The sequence below is a fragment of the Helicoverpa zea genome, chromosome 2 (genome assembly GCF_022581195.2).
Source record: "Helicoverpa zea isolate HzStark_Cry1AcR chromosome 2, ilHelZeax1.1, whole genome shotgun sequence".
In the NCBI taxonomy this organism is placed as follows: Eukaryota; Metazoa; Arthropoda; class Insecta; order Lepidoptera; family Noctuidae; genus Helicoverpa; species Helicoverpa zea.
The window spans coordinates 2,945,068-2,957,670 of NC_061453.1; the positions used below are offsets into that span (position 1 = coordinate 2,945,068).

The following is a 12,603-nucleotide window of genomic DNA, read 5'->3' on the forward strand; positions in this document are numbered from 1 at the left end:
AAAAGCAATCTGTCAAAGATTGGTCTTGATTGATTGGTGATTTTATTTTGATAATAATGGGCAGGTTCTATAGAAGTCGTGTTAGAGCGTAGCTAGTAACGTTCCTCGTCCTACGAACACTCTCATTTTGGCGCGTTTCTTTCTTAGGAGATTTTACTTTGTGACATATCCACTAGTCAATTTGTTCTCCATGAGTTTTCATGACTTTATTTCAAAGTTATTTTAACGAGTGACGTGGTTACTGAGTAAGTCCTTTGAGTCAACAATGTCGATAAATAAACCTGATCCAACGTCAAGTTTATTTTGTACAAAATGTTGAGTGTTCGTAAGACTGCAATATTTTGTGGTCTTACAATGTTGAAGGAATTGGTTGCTCATTTTGACTGTGAGCGCGAATTTAGCAAGTGAGAAATAAAGATTTATTAAAAGGAGAAGGGGACTTCTGGGCCCAGCAGTTAACTACCTGAAATATGTATTAAAAAAACCGTTACATTTTTTTAAATAAAATCACAAAATATGGTACCAGGATTCTACCCAGGAAGAGAGAAAACTTAAATTAAGATAATAAGACTAAATAATCGATTAAATAATGCCTGAAATGCCTGAATTACTAGTAATCTACTGTATTTTTATTCCGGCAACACTTGTTGGTGGCATGCGTCTGTCACTGACTGACAGATGCACTCGTTTGTTTTCTTTCATTCTGAGTGCGCACATATTTTCCTGGTTTTACTATTTAAACCCACGACCTTGGCTTTTCGACGGATCTTGCTACTCTGAATTACCTGGCTCTCGATTTTGGACAACTGTTACGCCTATCGATTGGATATCGACGACATGGATCGCTGTATGAATTGTACGATTGCGCTTGGTCGCAGTAATTCTATTGGAAGAAAAGTCTTGGAGGATGAGGCGATTTTAACAGTTATTCGTCAGTGGCGTGCATCTCAGCCTGTAAGTTTTTACCCATTTTTTACATATTCAAATCGTGCTTTTAGCAAGCCATTTTAACTTCATATCTATCGGTTTATTGGACAGTATTATATTAGATCAATAGTCAATTAGTTAGCTTAAGGTCTCTGCACACAGCGGGCGCGGCGCGGCGGGACGGGACGGCGACGCGACGCTGAGCAGTTGTAATGGTCTATTCACACAGCGGGCGTGGCGCGGCGGGACGGGACGGCGACGCGACGCTGAGCAGTTGTAATGTACTAGAGCGACAGTTACCGTCGCGTCGAGCGGGGCGGCTCTGTGTGAAGTCGTCCATAGTATCTAGACGACTACGACTTCACACAGAGCCGTCCCGCTCGTCGCGACGGTAACTATCGCTCTGTGTGAAGTCGTCCATAGTATCTAGTACATTACAACTGCTCAGCGTCGCGTCGCCGTCCCGTCCCGCCGCGCCGCGCCCGCTGTGTGCCTTTAAATAGACATATATTTTAATCTGTGGAATGTGGAGTTTGATCATTTCTCTTATAAAAAAAGTGAAGGTCACCCTCGAGTCCCGATAAATCAATTTCGGTCTCGGTTGTGACATCGACATTATTGAACATGCACTAGGGGTTGAACAAGATTTAAATGGTTATGTTATTTCAGGTAACCAGTGAGAACGTTGTATGCCAAGCATGTTGGGACTTGGCCCAAGATGTGGTTCTTGGAAGACGTGCGATTGATGCACCAACCCAAGTTGGCCATTCAAGCGTATGTCTCCGCTGTGGTCGTTCACTCTTAGCCCGGCGGTTCAACCACCTTCTTCGTAATGATTCTGCTCGTGAATCTGCGATATATAATGTGATTAGAGAGTGGATTCTACCACAAACGGTAAGATAGTTTAGTATTATATTTTAAATTATTTAAACTATATCTATACTAATATTATAAAGTGAAAGAGTTTGTTTGGTGCGTTCAACGCACTAATCTCAGAATCTACTAGTCCGACTTTAAAAAATCTTGTCTGTTAGATAGCCTATTTATTGAGAATGGTTACATAACATTACGCTACATCCAATAGCAGCGGAGCAGTAAACAAAGATGCTAGTGAAACCGTGAGGTTCAGCTAGTTAAAATAATAAAACATTTATTTGTAAAGCTAACATGATTTAAAACTAGCACTAAATCATAAAAATAAAACACTTAACTGAAAGACAAGGGCACCCGACACAGGTTAGGTTAGGGTTATTTTTTTTTATTACTATCTGGACTACTGTATTATAGTATAATAGTGAATTTTTATTTTTTTGAAGGTGGACGAGGCAAGTCGTATATGCCATTCCTGTTGGATATTAGCAGACAGAGCTGCTGTTCATATGAGTACAGGTCCTTCGACTTCCTCACAAAGTAACCCACCGCCAGCCCAATCATCAGTTGGTGTTTCTGTTGGACAATTGGATGAAAATCATGACAACATTCTACACGAACCTGAGAATGTTTCCATTCAACCAGAACAAAACCAAGGTAATGATGATGTGCATGAACCCTCAGTGGAACTACATTCACCAAGTGCCCCAATTGTGGAACCAGTACAACAGCACCCTGAACCAACAATTGTATTGCCAGATTATATGCGGGCAGTTGAAACAGAGCGACGGTGCTTCATAGAAGGTTGCCAGAGAACTGAACGATATAGAGTTCCTCTAGCAACGAGAAAAATGTTGCTTAATGAGCATAAATATTATGTACCACAAAATAATCGACTTTGTGATATACATTTAGTAATTGAGGCATGGGACTTCCTTGATAGTTTAAGGAGTAATTATTTACAAACATTTACTGCAAGACATATCCAAGATATGTTTACACTAAAAGAAACCCCAAAAGAAAGGTTTTTGAATTTTGAAAATATTGATAATATGGACGACCATGTTGTGCATACCTGGATCGGGTTTACTAAAGTTCAGTTCCGTCAATTATTTGATGAGGTTCCACAATTGATAGAAATTCGTAATAGTTCTTCAGTTTTAGCAGCCTATCTTATCAAATTAAGAAGTGGGGACTCAAATGAAAGATTAGCAACATTATTTAAAACATCTAAGAAAACTTTAGCCAAGTGGCTGTGTCAAGCCCGTGACATATTAACTGAACATTTTGTGCCTCGGCACTTAGGTTTAGAACACATCACTAGAGAACAAATAAAAGAAAGGAACTTAGCCATTCCTAGTGCTTTATTTGAAGGAGATTCTAGGCCCATCGCTATATTTGATGGAACTTACTGTTATATTGAAAAAAGCTCTAATTATTTATATCAAAAAAAAACATACAGTTTGCATAAATATAGGAACTTAACCAAACCTTTTTTAATGGTGTGCACAGATGGTTACATCATTGATGTTTTGGGCCCCTATCCAGCTACCACGTCAGACTCAGATATAATGAGACATGAATTTTTAAGTGGAAACCCACTCCAGGATTTTTTCCAAAATGGTGATGTATTTATACTGGATAGGGGTTTCCGAGATTCATTACCTTTGTTAAACCAATGTGGATATAGGACATACGTGCCTGCTACTTTGGCGCAGGGTGAAACACAGCTGTCAACACTTGACGCAAACAAATCGAGGGCAGTCACCATTTGCCGTTGGGTCGTTGAGATTGTGAACGGTAGGTTTAAAAGAGATTTCAAATTATTCAGGCAATGTTATTTTAATACAGCCTCAAGAAGTTTAATAAGAGATTTTAAGGTGGCTGCTGCTCTCATAAATAGGTTTCACCCTCCCATAACCGATAGAATAGACTGTGGGGCTATCATTAATCAGATTAATTTAAATATGAATAGACATAACATATTAGGTGATTTTATTGTTAACAACCAATATAATAGACGTAGGGCTGATTTTGAAACAATAACTATTCATAATGATAATTTAAATGATTTTCCCCAGTTGTCATATGATGAATTAATTCTTGTATGCTTAGGTACATATCAATTAAAGCAGGCACGGTCCTATTTTGGTGAACATTTGCGGGGAAATGATGGGTTTATAATAGAAGTGTGCAGGGAGGTAAGCAGCAGCCTTCTTCGACAGCTGTCAGCTTCAAATACTTCTTGGTTATTGCGAGGCCGAATACAATCCCGCCATATAAGTCGCAAAACATATTTTGTTTATATTTTAGTTGATAGCTGTCGAAGAGGACGAGATTCAATATTATCATATTATTGTAATTGTATTGTAGGTAGAAGAACTGTAGGCTGCTGTGCCCATGTAATGTGCATTATATGGTATCTCAGTTGGGCAAGATTCCAAGAAAATATCGTACCCCCTGCACAATTTTTAGATGACATTCTAATAATAATTGAAGATGAATGATAATACATGTTTAATTATTAAGTATATTGGTGTTTTATTTTACTTCCTTCTCCCTTTTTTAGTTTTTAAAAGGTTGGTTCCTGCTGCTTATAGGTTACAGGAAATTGCAAGTAGAAACTTGTCTTCGACTATAGCGAAAGGCCGCGTTTCCACTGACGCGGAGCTGGGCGGAGAGGAGCTTAGCGGTGCACAAATTGACCAATGATTATGCTTGAAATCTCCGCTCCGCTTCAATGGAAACAGTACGAGCGGGGTGGAGCAGAGCTGAGCGAATATTCATACATCGAGGCGGTGCAGAGCGGAGGACAGCGAGCATTGGGGTGCAGAGCGGAGGACAGCGGGGCGGTACGGAGCGGTGCGGAGCGGGGCGGTGCGTGACTCGCGTGCAGTGTGTCTGTAAAAATGCGCGATTCCAAAAGCATGCTCCACTCCGCTCTGCTCCGCTCACTGACCACTCACCGCTCTTCATCGCTCCTCTCCGCTCAGCTGCGCTCCTCTCCGCCCAGCTCCGCTTCAGTGGAAACACTGACCACTTTTCACCGCTCTTCTCCGCTCCTCTCCGCCCAGCTCCGCGTCAGTGGAAACGCGGCCAAAGTCCAGGGCACGCGCCGGTTGCCGCTGCGTAGGGTGATGTCTCGAAGATCTAACAGGTTAGGCTTTCACATGCTTCATGCATAAAACCATTACACAACCGAAGTGATTCAGAAGTATTTCGCAAATTACATAAAAAATACAATGTTATAATATAACCTAACTTTTACTATAATTCAGATAACTTGGTTTCTGGGTAGCCAAAATTCACCAAATTTTTAGTGAAGCCTTGTTATTATATCCTCTTACAAATAAGGCTACTTTGATTCAGTTAACACCTGGGCCCAGGAACCTATGGAGCCATTCCCTTCTCCTTTGCTAAATAGTTTTGGAAATGATTTAGTGTTTGTATTTTATTTCGAGAAATAGTTCACAGTCGAGATGGTGATAATTATCAGTTCTTAGTGTGTTTTTTACCTCAGACTGGTTAAAAACAGAGTAAACGTAGGCCCTGAGAGAGATTTGGGGTGTTTATTATCTTACCAAGAAGAGAAAGTGTTAATACTTAACAAAACAATTTCTAAGAAAAAAAGCTATGTAGCCTAAAACAACAAAAACATCAAAGTAAACCGGACCAAAGATCAATGATTGATGAGACGAAATAAAAATCTTTCACGCTTACTATATTTATAAAAACAAAAAAAAAAACAATACATTGTCTTACATTGACCCCATAAGAAGTTTATTACAATTTATAGTTTCATTGATCTTAGATATCAACAATTTATTTAACCTAAATAGCCGTCGTAAATCATCCGATCCTAGAAACACTATGAATAAACTTTAACAGGCCATATAAAAATTATATGGCCACTAAAATGGCCGATTTTTCCACGTTTCGCGCCAAAATAAACACGTAGCTTCTTTTCGGTTCGATTTTCAAAACAACTTATTTTTTATCGGCCAGCTCTATTATATTTTCCTCGAAAGAGGTTTCAGCGAGGTTGTGAAATCTCTGAAAAATCTCTGAAGCTCAAAGCCTTCTTGTTGATAGTTTCAAGGAAAAGGGTCTTTTCAGAGATTTTTCTGTCTTCCTCGACTTTCTTTTGTAGGAAAATATTTTTGTAAGGTTAATCTTGTTGTAGCAATCTGACAAATCCTGTAACACAGAGGTTTAATTGAAAGAAAACCTGTAAAAAGTATGATTCAGAAATCTAGTGACATCTGTACCTATTAATCTCACGATATTTTATTTTCGAGATTTAAGCGCTCTGAATATTAAATTGGGGCCAGCCAGAGTGTAATTAAATTATAATTTTCCAGTAATAATTAAATATGTATGCAAGTTGAATTGGATTATCATTTTGGGGCGTGCCAATTTTATTCATAACTATCTTTTTGTTTAAAAAATGTTTTTATAGCTTTTTAGTTTACTTGTCTGTTTATATGTACTTTTCGAAGTTAATGTGACTGCTGACAAAAACCTTAAATACACACATCAAAAGTGTCTAGGGATCAACATATATTTTTGCAATAACTTTTCTCCTGATTGATATTAATTAAAATTTTCTTTAAGGATTCATCAAATAAAGTGTTTTCGTTTGTCACAGTAACGATAAACCAAGTCACCTTTGCACTAATAAAGAAATTTGCCATTTTCCTAATAAAGGGATTTTTGACATTTGAAACACTAACACAAAAGTTCGAAAAAAAAGACTGAAATAACAGTTTTCTTTAAAAGTTTATTGGGTAACTTAAACAATTAATAATCCGTGTTTCTACCGCGAACACTAACAACACAAGAACATCGGTTTGGCATACTCAAAATGAGTTCATCCAAATCACGATGTGGAATGGCCGCCCATGTTCGTTGCAACAACAAAAAAAGGTCTTCTTGCGACTGGATACCCTCCATATTCGGCAGAGCTCTTCTCTGTAGCATATCCCATGCATGCTCAATCGGGTTCAAGTCTGGCGACTGAGCAGGCCAGGGCAGGACATTGATGTTAGCTGCCGCGAGAGTCTGTCTTACAACTCTTGCGGTGTGCGGTCGTGCATTATCATGCATTAACTGAAATAAGGGACCGATTTGCACTTGTAGAGGAACGATGACGTCTGATACAATCGTCTCAGCATAAATTTGAGCGTTGAGGTTGCTTCTGATCCAAATCAACTCAGTTCTTCCGCCGATCCAAATACCCGCCCATACCATGATGGTTCCACCACTATAAGGATGGACTTCCTGGCAGGATTTTAATCGCTGTTGGCGTCCAGGGGTTCTCCAGTGTCGTATACGTCTTGTATCCGGTCTCATACCAAAACGAGACTCATCAGAAAAGCACACGAAACGCCATTGTTCTTCTGCCCAATTTCTGTGTTCAAGAGCCCATTGATATCGAATCCTACGATTGTGCATTGCTATAGGTGGTACCCGTAGCGGTCTTCGGGAATGAAGGTTCACTTCATGCAAGCGGTTTCTGACTGTTTGGTCGCTAATTAAGTTCCCTGAAGAGTGATGAAGCCTCACGGCTAACATCATGGCGGTTATTGTTGGAGCTCTTCGAGTTAAGATTTGAATGTATCGGTCTTGTCTCCGTGTGGTGCAGCGATACCGTCCTCCATGGCGCTCAGCTACGGTACCAGTGCTTCGGTAACGTGTCCAAAGTCGACTGATAACACTCTGACTTGTATTCAGAGCTAAAGCCACAGTACGTTGCCGGGAACCAGCTTCTATCATTCCCACGGCTCTGAGCATTTCTTCCCTGCTTAAATGACGTCGCCGCTCCATAATAACGTTGGTTTTAATCAGTAGTAGGGAAACAGTAGCACTAATAATGTCTTCAATGCGTTGTATGTGTTTATAGGGAAAATATTGACAGCTGATTTTCATCTTTTACTCGAATTTGATTCACAGTTCCTGATTCAAATTATGAAATGCACCAAAAAGGATCCATATAAATTTATAAAATCATAAATTTATTACAAAGCCACATCTCAATCTCAAGAAATCCGCATAAAAATGCTTGATCCCTAGACACTTTTGATGTGTGTATTTGCGCCAAAGATAAAGATTTTTCAAAACATATTAATAAATGGTTTTTTAGCAGACTGGAGCTTTTATTTGACCCTGGCTAATGTAAAGGGCTGACGTCTTATAACGTTGGGCTTAAAAATAAAGCCGGTGAAATATGAGCATTCTAAAGGTACCAAAATCTTTTGGGCCTTTCTTGGAAAAAGTTCTTATAAATAAAATGCTAGCTTATGCCCACGTTTTGCGCGTATACAGAGGTAATAAGCCGTTCCATTGTTTTTAATATTCATTTCATTATTAGCAGGGAGGGAAATACAACAAAGCAAAAACCAAAAAAAAAACTTGGTCTTACGGTTCTCAAGTTATGCAAACGCAAGTTTGTTTCATATATGAAGATATATAAATAGCCTGTCCATCAAGTATGGCGGTAAACTTATAAAGACTTATCAACTCTGTAGGTCTTATTAAACGTCAAGGATTTCATTATAATGATCGCCTATTGAAACTGATTAATATTTTTGCACTTCACCAAATTGATGGATTAACTGATAAGTATAAAATGAGTATTGATAACGTCACTGCAGTTAATACTCAAATCAATATATCTCTAATGTCAGGCTACACTGGCCCATAATCATGGCACCAATAAGCGCATAGACAAGCACTGCCACAATCATCTGACCTCTGTGGCCAATGATGATGACACTAGCCCTAGATACAATATACAACAAGATTTTTAGTTTTAAGAAACTTAAATCTATGTTAGTATCACTTACCTACACACACTATCACAATGGCATGGTGCATAACTATGCCAATATCTCATAGACTGCTCAAATGAATGGGGAAATCTGTACGTAATAATTCTAAAGTACTAAGTATCTATTTCAGCACTTTGGTTCATAATATATTAGGAGCTATAATGATTCATCATCAGAGCGTGAACAGTGCCAGGTCTTTCTCAAAATTGTACGTTTGTTTATAATTTATTAGTAGATGTCACGTCTGCACTGAAATATTGATGCGGCACTCGCGTCATGCTAAATATTGGACTCGATATTCCTCTGAAACTTCATATTCTACCTATGTTATTAACAAATGAGTATTTACTTCATGAATTTCATTATATACAACTAAAATGTGTACAAACGTAGCCATAAGATTATTAAAAAAATATATCAATGTAAACACGAAAGTTACCAAAAACGTCAAAAAATTAATACCTAGTAACAAGTAGATACCTAATACTGTCATATTTCATAGCTATATCTTCTGTTCACTATTATTAGGTACATTGGTAACAAAATGACAACTGAACAGCTGCGAGTACCTACAACGACCTTAAATACGTAAATCCAAAATGAATTCACTCACATTTATCACAGATAGTGTCTTGCGAATGATTTAAACTCAAATAACATCAAATATTTACCCTTTTACGTAACTTAAGTATAATAAGTATGTTTGGTACCAAGTATGTAGCCCAAAAATAAGCAATTTCATTTCGCCAAGATCAATTTACGATTGGAATCCTCTAGATTCGATGTCGTGAGGTTATAGATCTAATCTTCCTTCCAAGAGGATCGAATACTTTTTTGTCGCATGTACTGATATTGGTCGAAAATATTGCCAAGAACTTGGCGGGTTTTTTGGAGGTTACATTTTGAGTATGATTTGTTTTTGAGAGTTCCGTAAAAAAAGCAGCAGCTTATTTAACACTATGCTGTGTGATAATCAATCTTTCTCCTACTTCTCATCTGTCTGTAGTTTCGCTGCAAAACACATTAAAAAACCTACTTTAGAGGTACAATGCAAGTACTTGTTCGTTAGAGGATTCTTGCTTCTACATTTTTATCAAGTAATTCTTCTATGTAGTTTTACTCCTAAATAAATTTAACCATTACCTACCTGACAAGCAAAAACTCCCTATTTCTCAGTGAAAGGGCTCCAAACTGAAGAAACATCAATCAAACATTCAAATCTTAAACTTTATTCCATTAATCATTTGTACCTTAAAGCAACGTAACATTGATTTACGAAACAGATACACCATAAAACAAATTAACGTGTTGTAAAATGTCGTTCATGTATTTTGGCGGACTTGGCCAATTGCCAAGTTGCGGCCAAGGTGCGCAAGAACGCAATACTTTTCAATTTAAACCGATTTAAAGGAAATTTCGACTTATTAACAGCTGTTTAACGTAATTAGTTGATCATTTTAAGGCGTGCTATATTTTTTGTGGCTGATTTATTTAGTTAATGTACTGTGTAATAACATGTCCAAGAAGTAATCGTAAGTTTCAGATCGAAAGACTAGAATTAAATGGTGACTTTATTTTGGACTTTTGACGCACATGGCCGATTTACTTACAAATACATAATGAAATTCAGTACCATATAAATAAATTCAGAAACGTTAAAAAATAATAATTTAAAATCAAATTGAGAAAAAAATTATCATTAGCTTCTAACATATTAAGTTTGAATTAACAACCTCCTTCTTTTGGTGACGTGACTTAAAAAAAAAAACACAAAAGATTCTCAAATCGAATTTAGCTATTCTTATAATCTTGACGACACAAATTAATTAGCTAGATATAGAACCCGCATGTATACCTTCTTGAAAAATTAACCAAATTGAAACCCGTAGTAGGTATACTTGAAAAATATCGTTTTCCTCAAAGCCATTACTGGTCAGCCAAAGATTATTAGAAAACCTTTTAATGTTACACTCTCATTATTTTATTCCCCGTAGTAGGAATCCAATTATGCCGTTCTTTCCAATAAGTCTCGATTTCAAAGTAATGAACTGCTGAAAGAAAAATTGACTTACCTTTCACGTTTCAATAGAAAGCTGACTTTGCATTCAAGTTGATGTTTTACAACGTTATAAGTGATTAGTAACGATGTTGTTAATTATATTAAAAGGTTAAAAAAAGCTTTTAAATATAATTTCATTGAACAGGTAATTAAATTCAAAATTGAAAAGCTATGCACAATTTATTATAATATTTTAAACGAGGCATATTAGATTTTAAGTAATCGCTAAAAATCGATCAAAAGAGCATTTGATAATAGTTATTCAAATTAAGAATTTATACGTAAAATGTTACCCCTTTACAACAGTGCAGATTGATTAATTTACGCCTTTTCAACGTAACAAAAACATGAATCAACCGAACAGCACAATAAATCAACTACAAAAACCAACTTTATTGCCATCCAACTAAGTTTACTTTTCTTTAAATTAAATTAATTACACTTTTACACTTGATACTTTTATATAACGTTATTAAAAAGGGAAGAAATTAAGCTTGATTAAAAAGGTTTTACGGGCCATTTCCCACTGAAAGTACCCGTTGAGTTTTAATTCCAAAGTTTCCGCCGGGGCGTCGGAGCGTTCACAACTTGTAAGAAAAACAAGCAAAAATTTGGAGCAAATATTTTTTTATTATATGTGTCAGATATAAGAAAAACTTCGCTTTTGTTTTTTGGGGCGAAAACTTAATTAAATCGGCTTAAAAGGCTGACTTTATAAATTAAATATGTGAGGTTTTATCCAAATATGTTATGTTTTCTCCAGTTTAACGCTTTAATGAAAGAGGATAAAAAGTACCTAGGTTTTAAATAGAATTAACAGTACCCTTTTTCCGGGAAATTAAAGTTTTAAATTAACCGGACGATTACTTGTATAAATAAAAACATTTGTGGTATTAATTAAAAAAATAGAAGCTACATACAATATTAACCTGATATGATAAACGGCGTTCAACTTTGTAAAATCAACACTGCGATTAACCGTCACTAATGACTGGTTAAACTGATCCTCTGAAAATTGGTTTACTAGCTATCGATATGTTCTCCGTAACACGTTCATTTGGGTAAACTTTGGTGAGCTAAATACACACATCAAAAGTGTCTAGGGATCAACATATATTTTTGCAATAACTTTTCTCCTGATTGATATTAATTAAAATTTTCTTTAAGGATTCATCAAATAAAGTGTTTTCGTTTGTCACAGTAACGATAAACCAAGTCACCTTTGCACTAATAAAGAAATTTGCCATTTTCCTAATAAAGGGATTTTTGACATTTGAAACACTAACACAAAAGTTCGAAAAAAAAGACTGAAATAACAGTTTTCTTTAAAAGTTTATTGGGTAACTTAAACAATTAATAATCCGTGTTTCTACCGCGAACACTAACAACACAAGAACATCGGTTTGGCATACTCAAAATGAGTTCATCCAAATCACGATGTGGAATGGCCGCCCATGTTCGTTGCAACAACAAAAAAAGGTCTTCTTGCGACTGGATACCCTCCATATTCGGCAGAGCTCTTCTCTGTAGCATATCCCATGCATGCTCAATCGGGTTCAAGTCTGGCGACTGAGCAGGCCAGGGCAGGACATTGATGTTAGCTGCCGCGAGAGTCTGTCTTACAACTCTTGCGGTGTGCGGTCGTGCATTATCATGCATTAACTGAAATAAGGGACCGATTTGCACTTGTAGAGGAACGATGACGTCTGATACAATCGTCTCAGCATAAATTTGAGCGTTGAGGTTGCTTCTGATCCAAATCAACTCAGTTCTTCCGCCGATCCAAATACCCGCCCATACCATGATGGTTCCACCACTATAAGGATGGACTTCCTGGCAGGATTTTAATCGCTGTTGGCGTCCAGGGGTTCTCCAGTGTCGTATACGTCTTGTATCCGGTCTCATACCAAAACGAGA

General features: G+C 37.1%; 2 protein-coding genes across 2 annotated transcripts in view; both read left to right on the forward strand.

Annotated features, from left to right (window-relative positions):
* Positions 1–12,603, forward strand: part of LOC124637653 (beta-arrestin-1-like) — a 109,608-nt gene that overhangs the window by 41,009 nt on the left and 55,996 nt on the right. The gene's annotated exons all lie outside the window — the stretch shown is intronic.
* LOC124637643 lies at positions 433–4,328 on the forward strand. The gene is made up of 3 exons (XM_047174257.1): positions 433–954; positions 1,597–1,821; positions 2,244–4,328. The coding sequence occupies exons 1-3, from the start codon at positions 838–840 to the stop codon at positions 4,302–4,304; spliced, it is 2,403 nt and encodes an 800-aa protein (XP_047030213.1). The 5' UTR covers positions 433–837; the 3' UTR covers positions 4,305–4,328.

Coding starts and splice junctions, on each gene's coding strand:
- LOC124637643 (XM_047174257.1), top strand. CDS start 838: ATGGATCGCTGTATGAATTGTACGATTGCGCTTGGTCGCAGTAATTCT. Junction 955..1,596: donor AGTGGCGTGCATCTCAGCCT/GTAAGTTTTTAC, acceptor ATGTTATTTCAG/GTAACCAGTGAGAACGTTGT. Junction 1,822..2,243: donor AGTGGATTCTACCACAAACG/GTAAGATAGTTT, acceptor ATTTTTTTGAAG/GTGGACGAGGCAAGTCGTAT.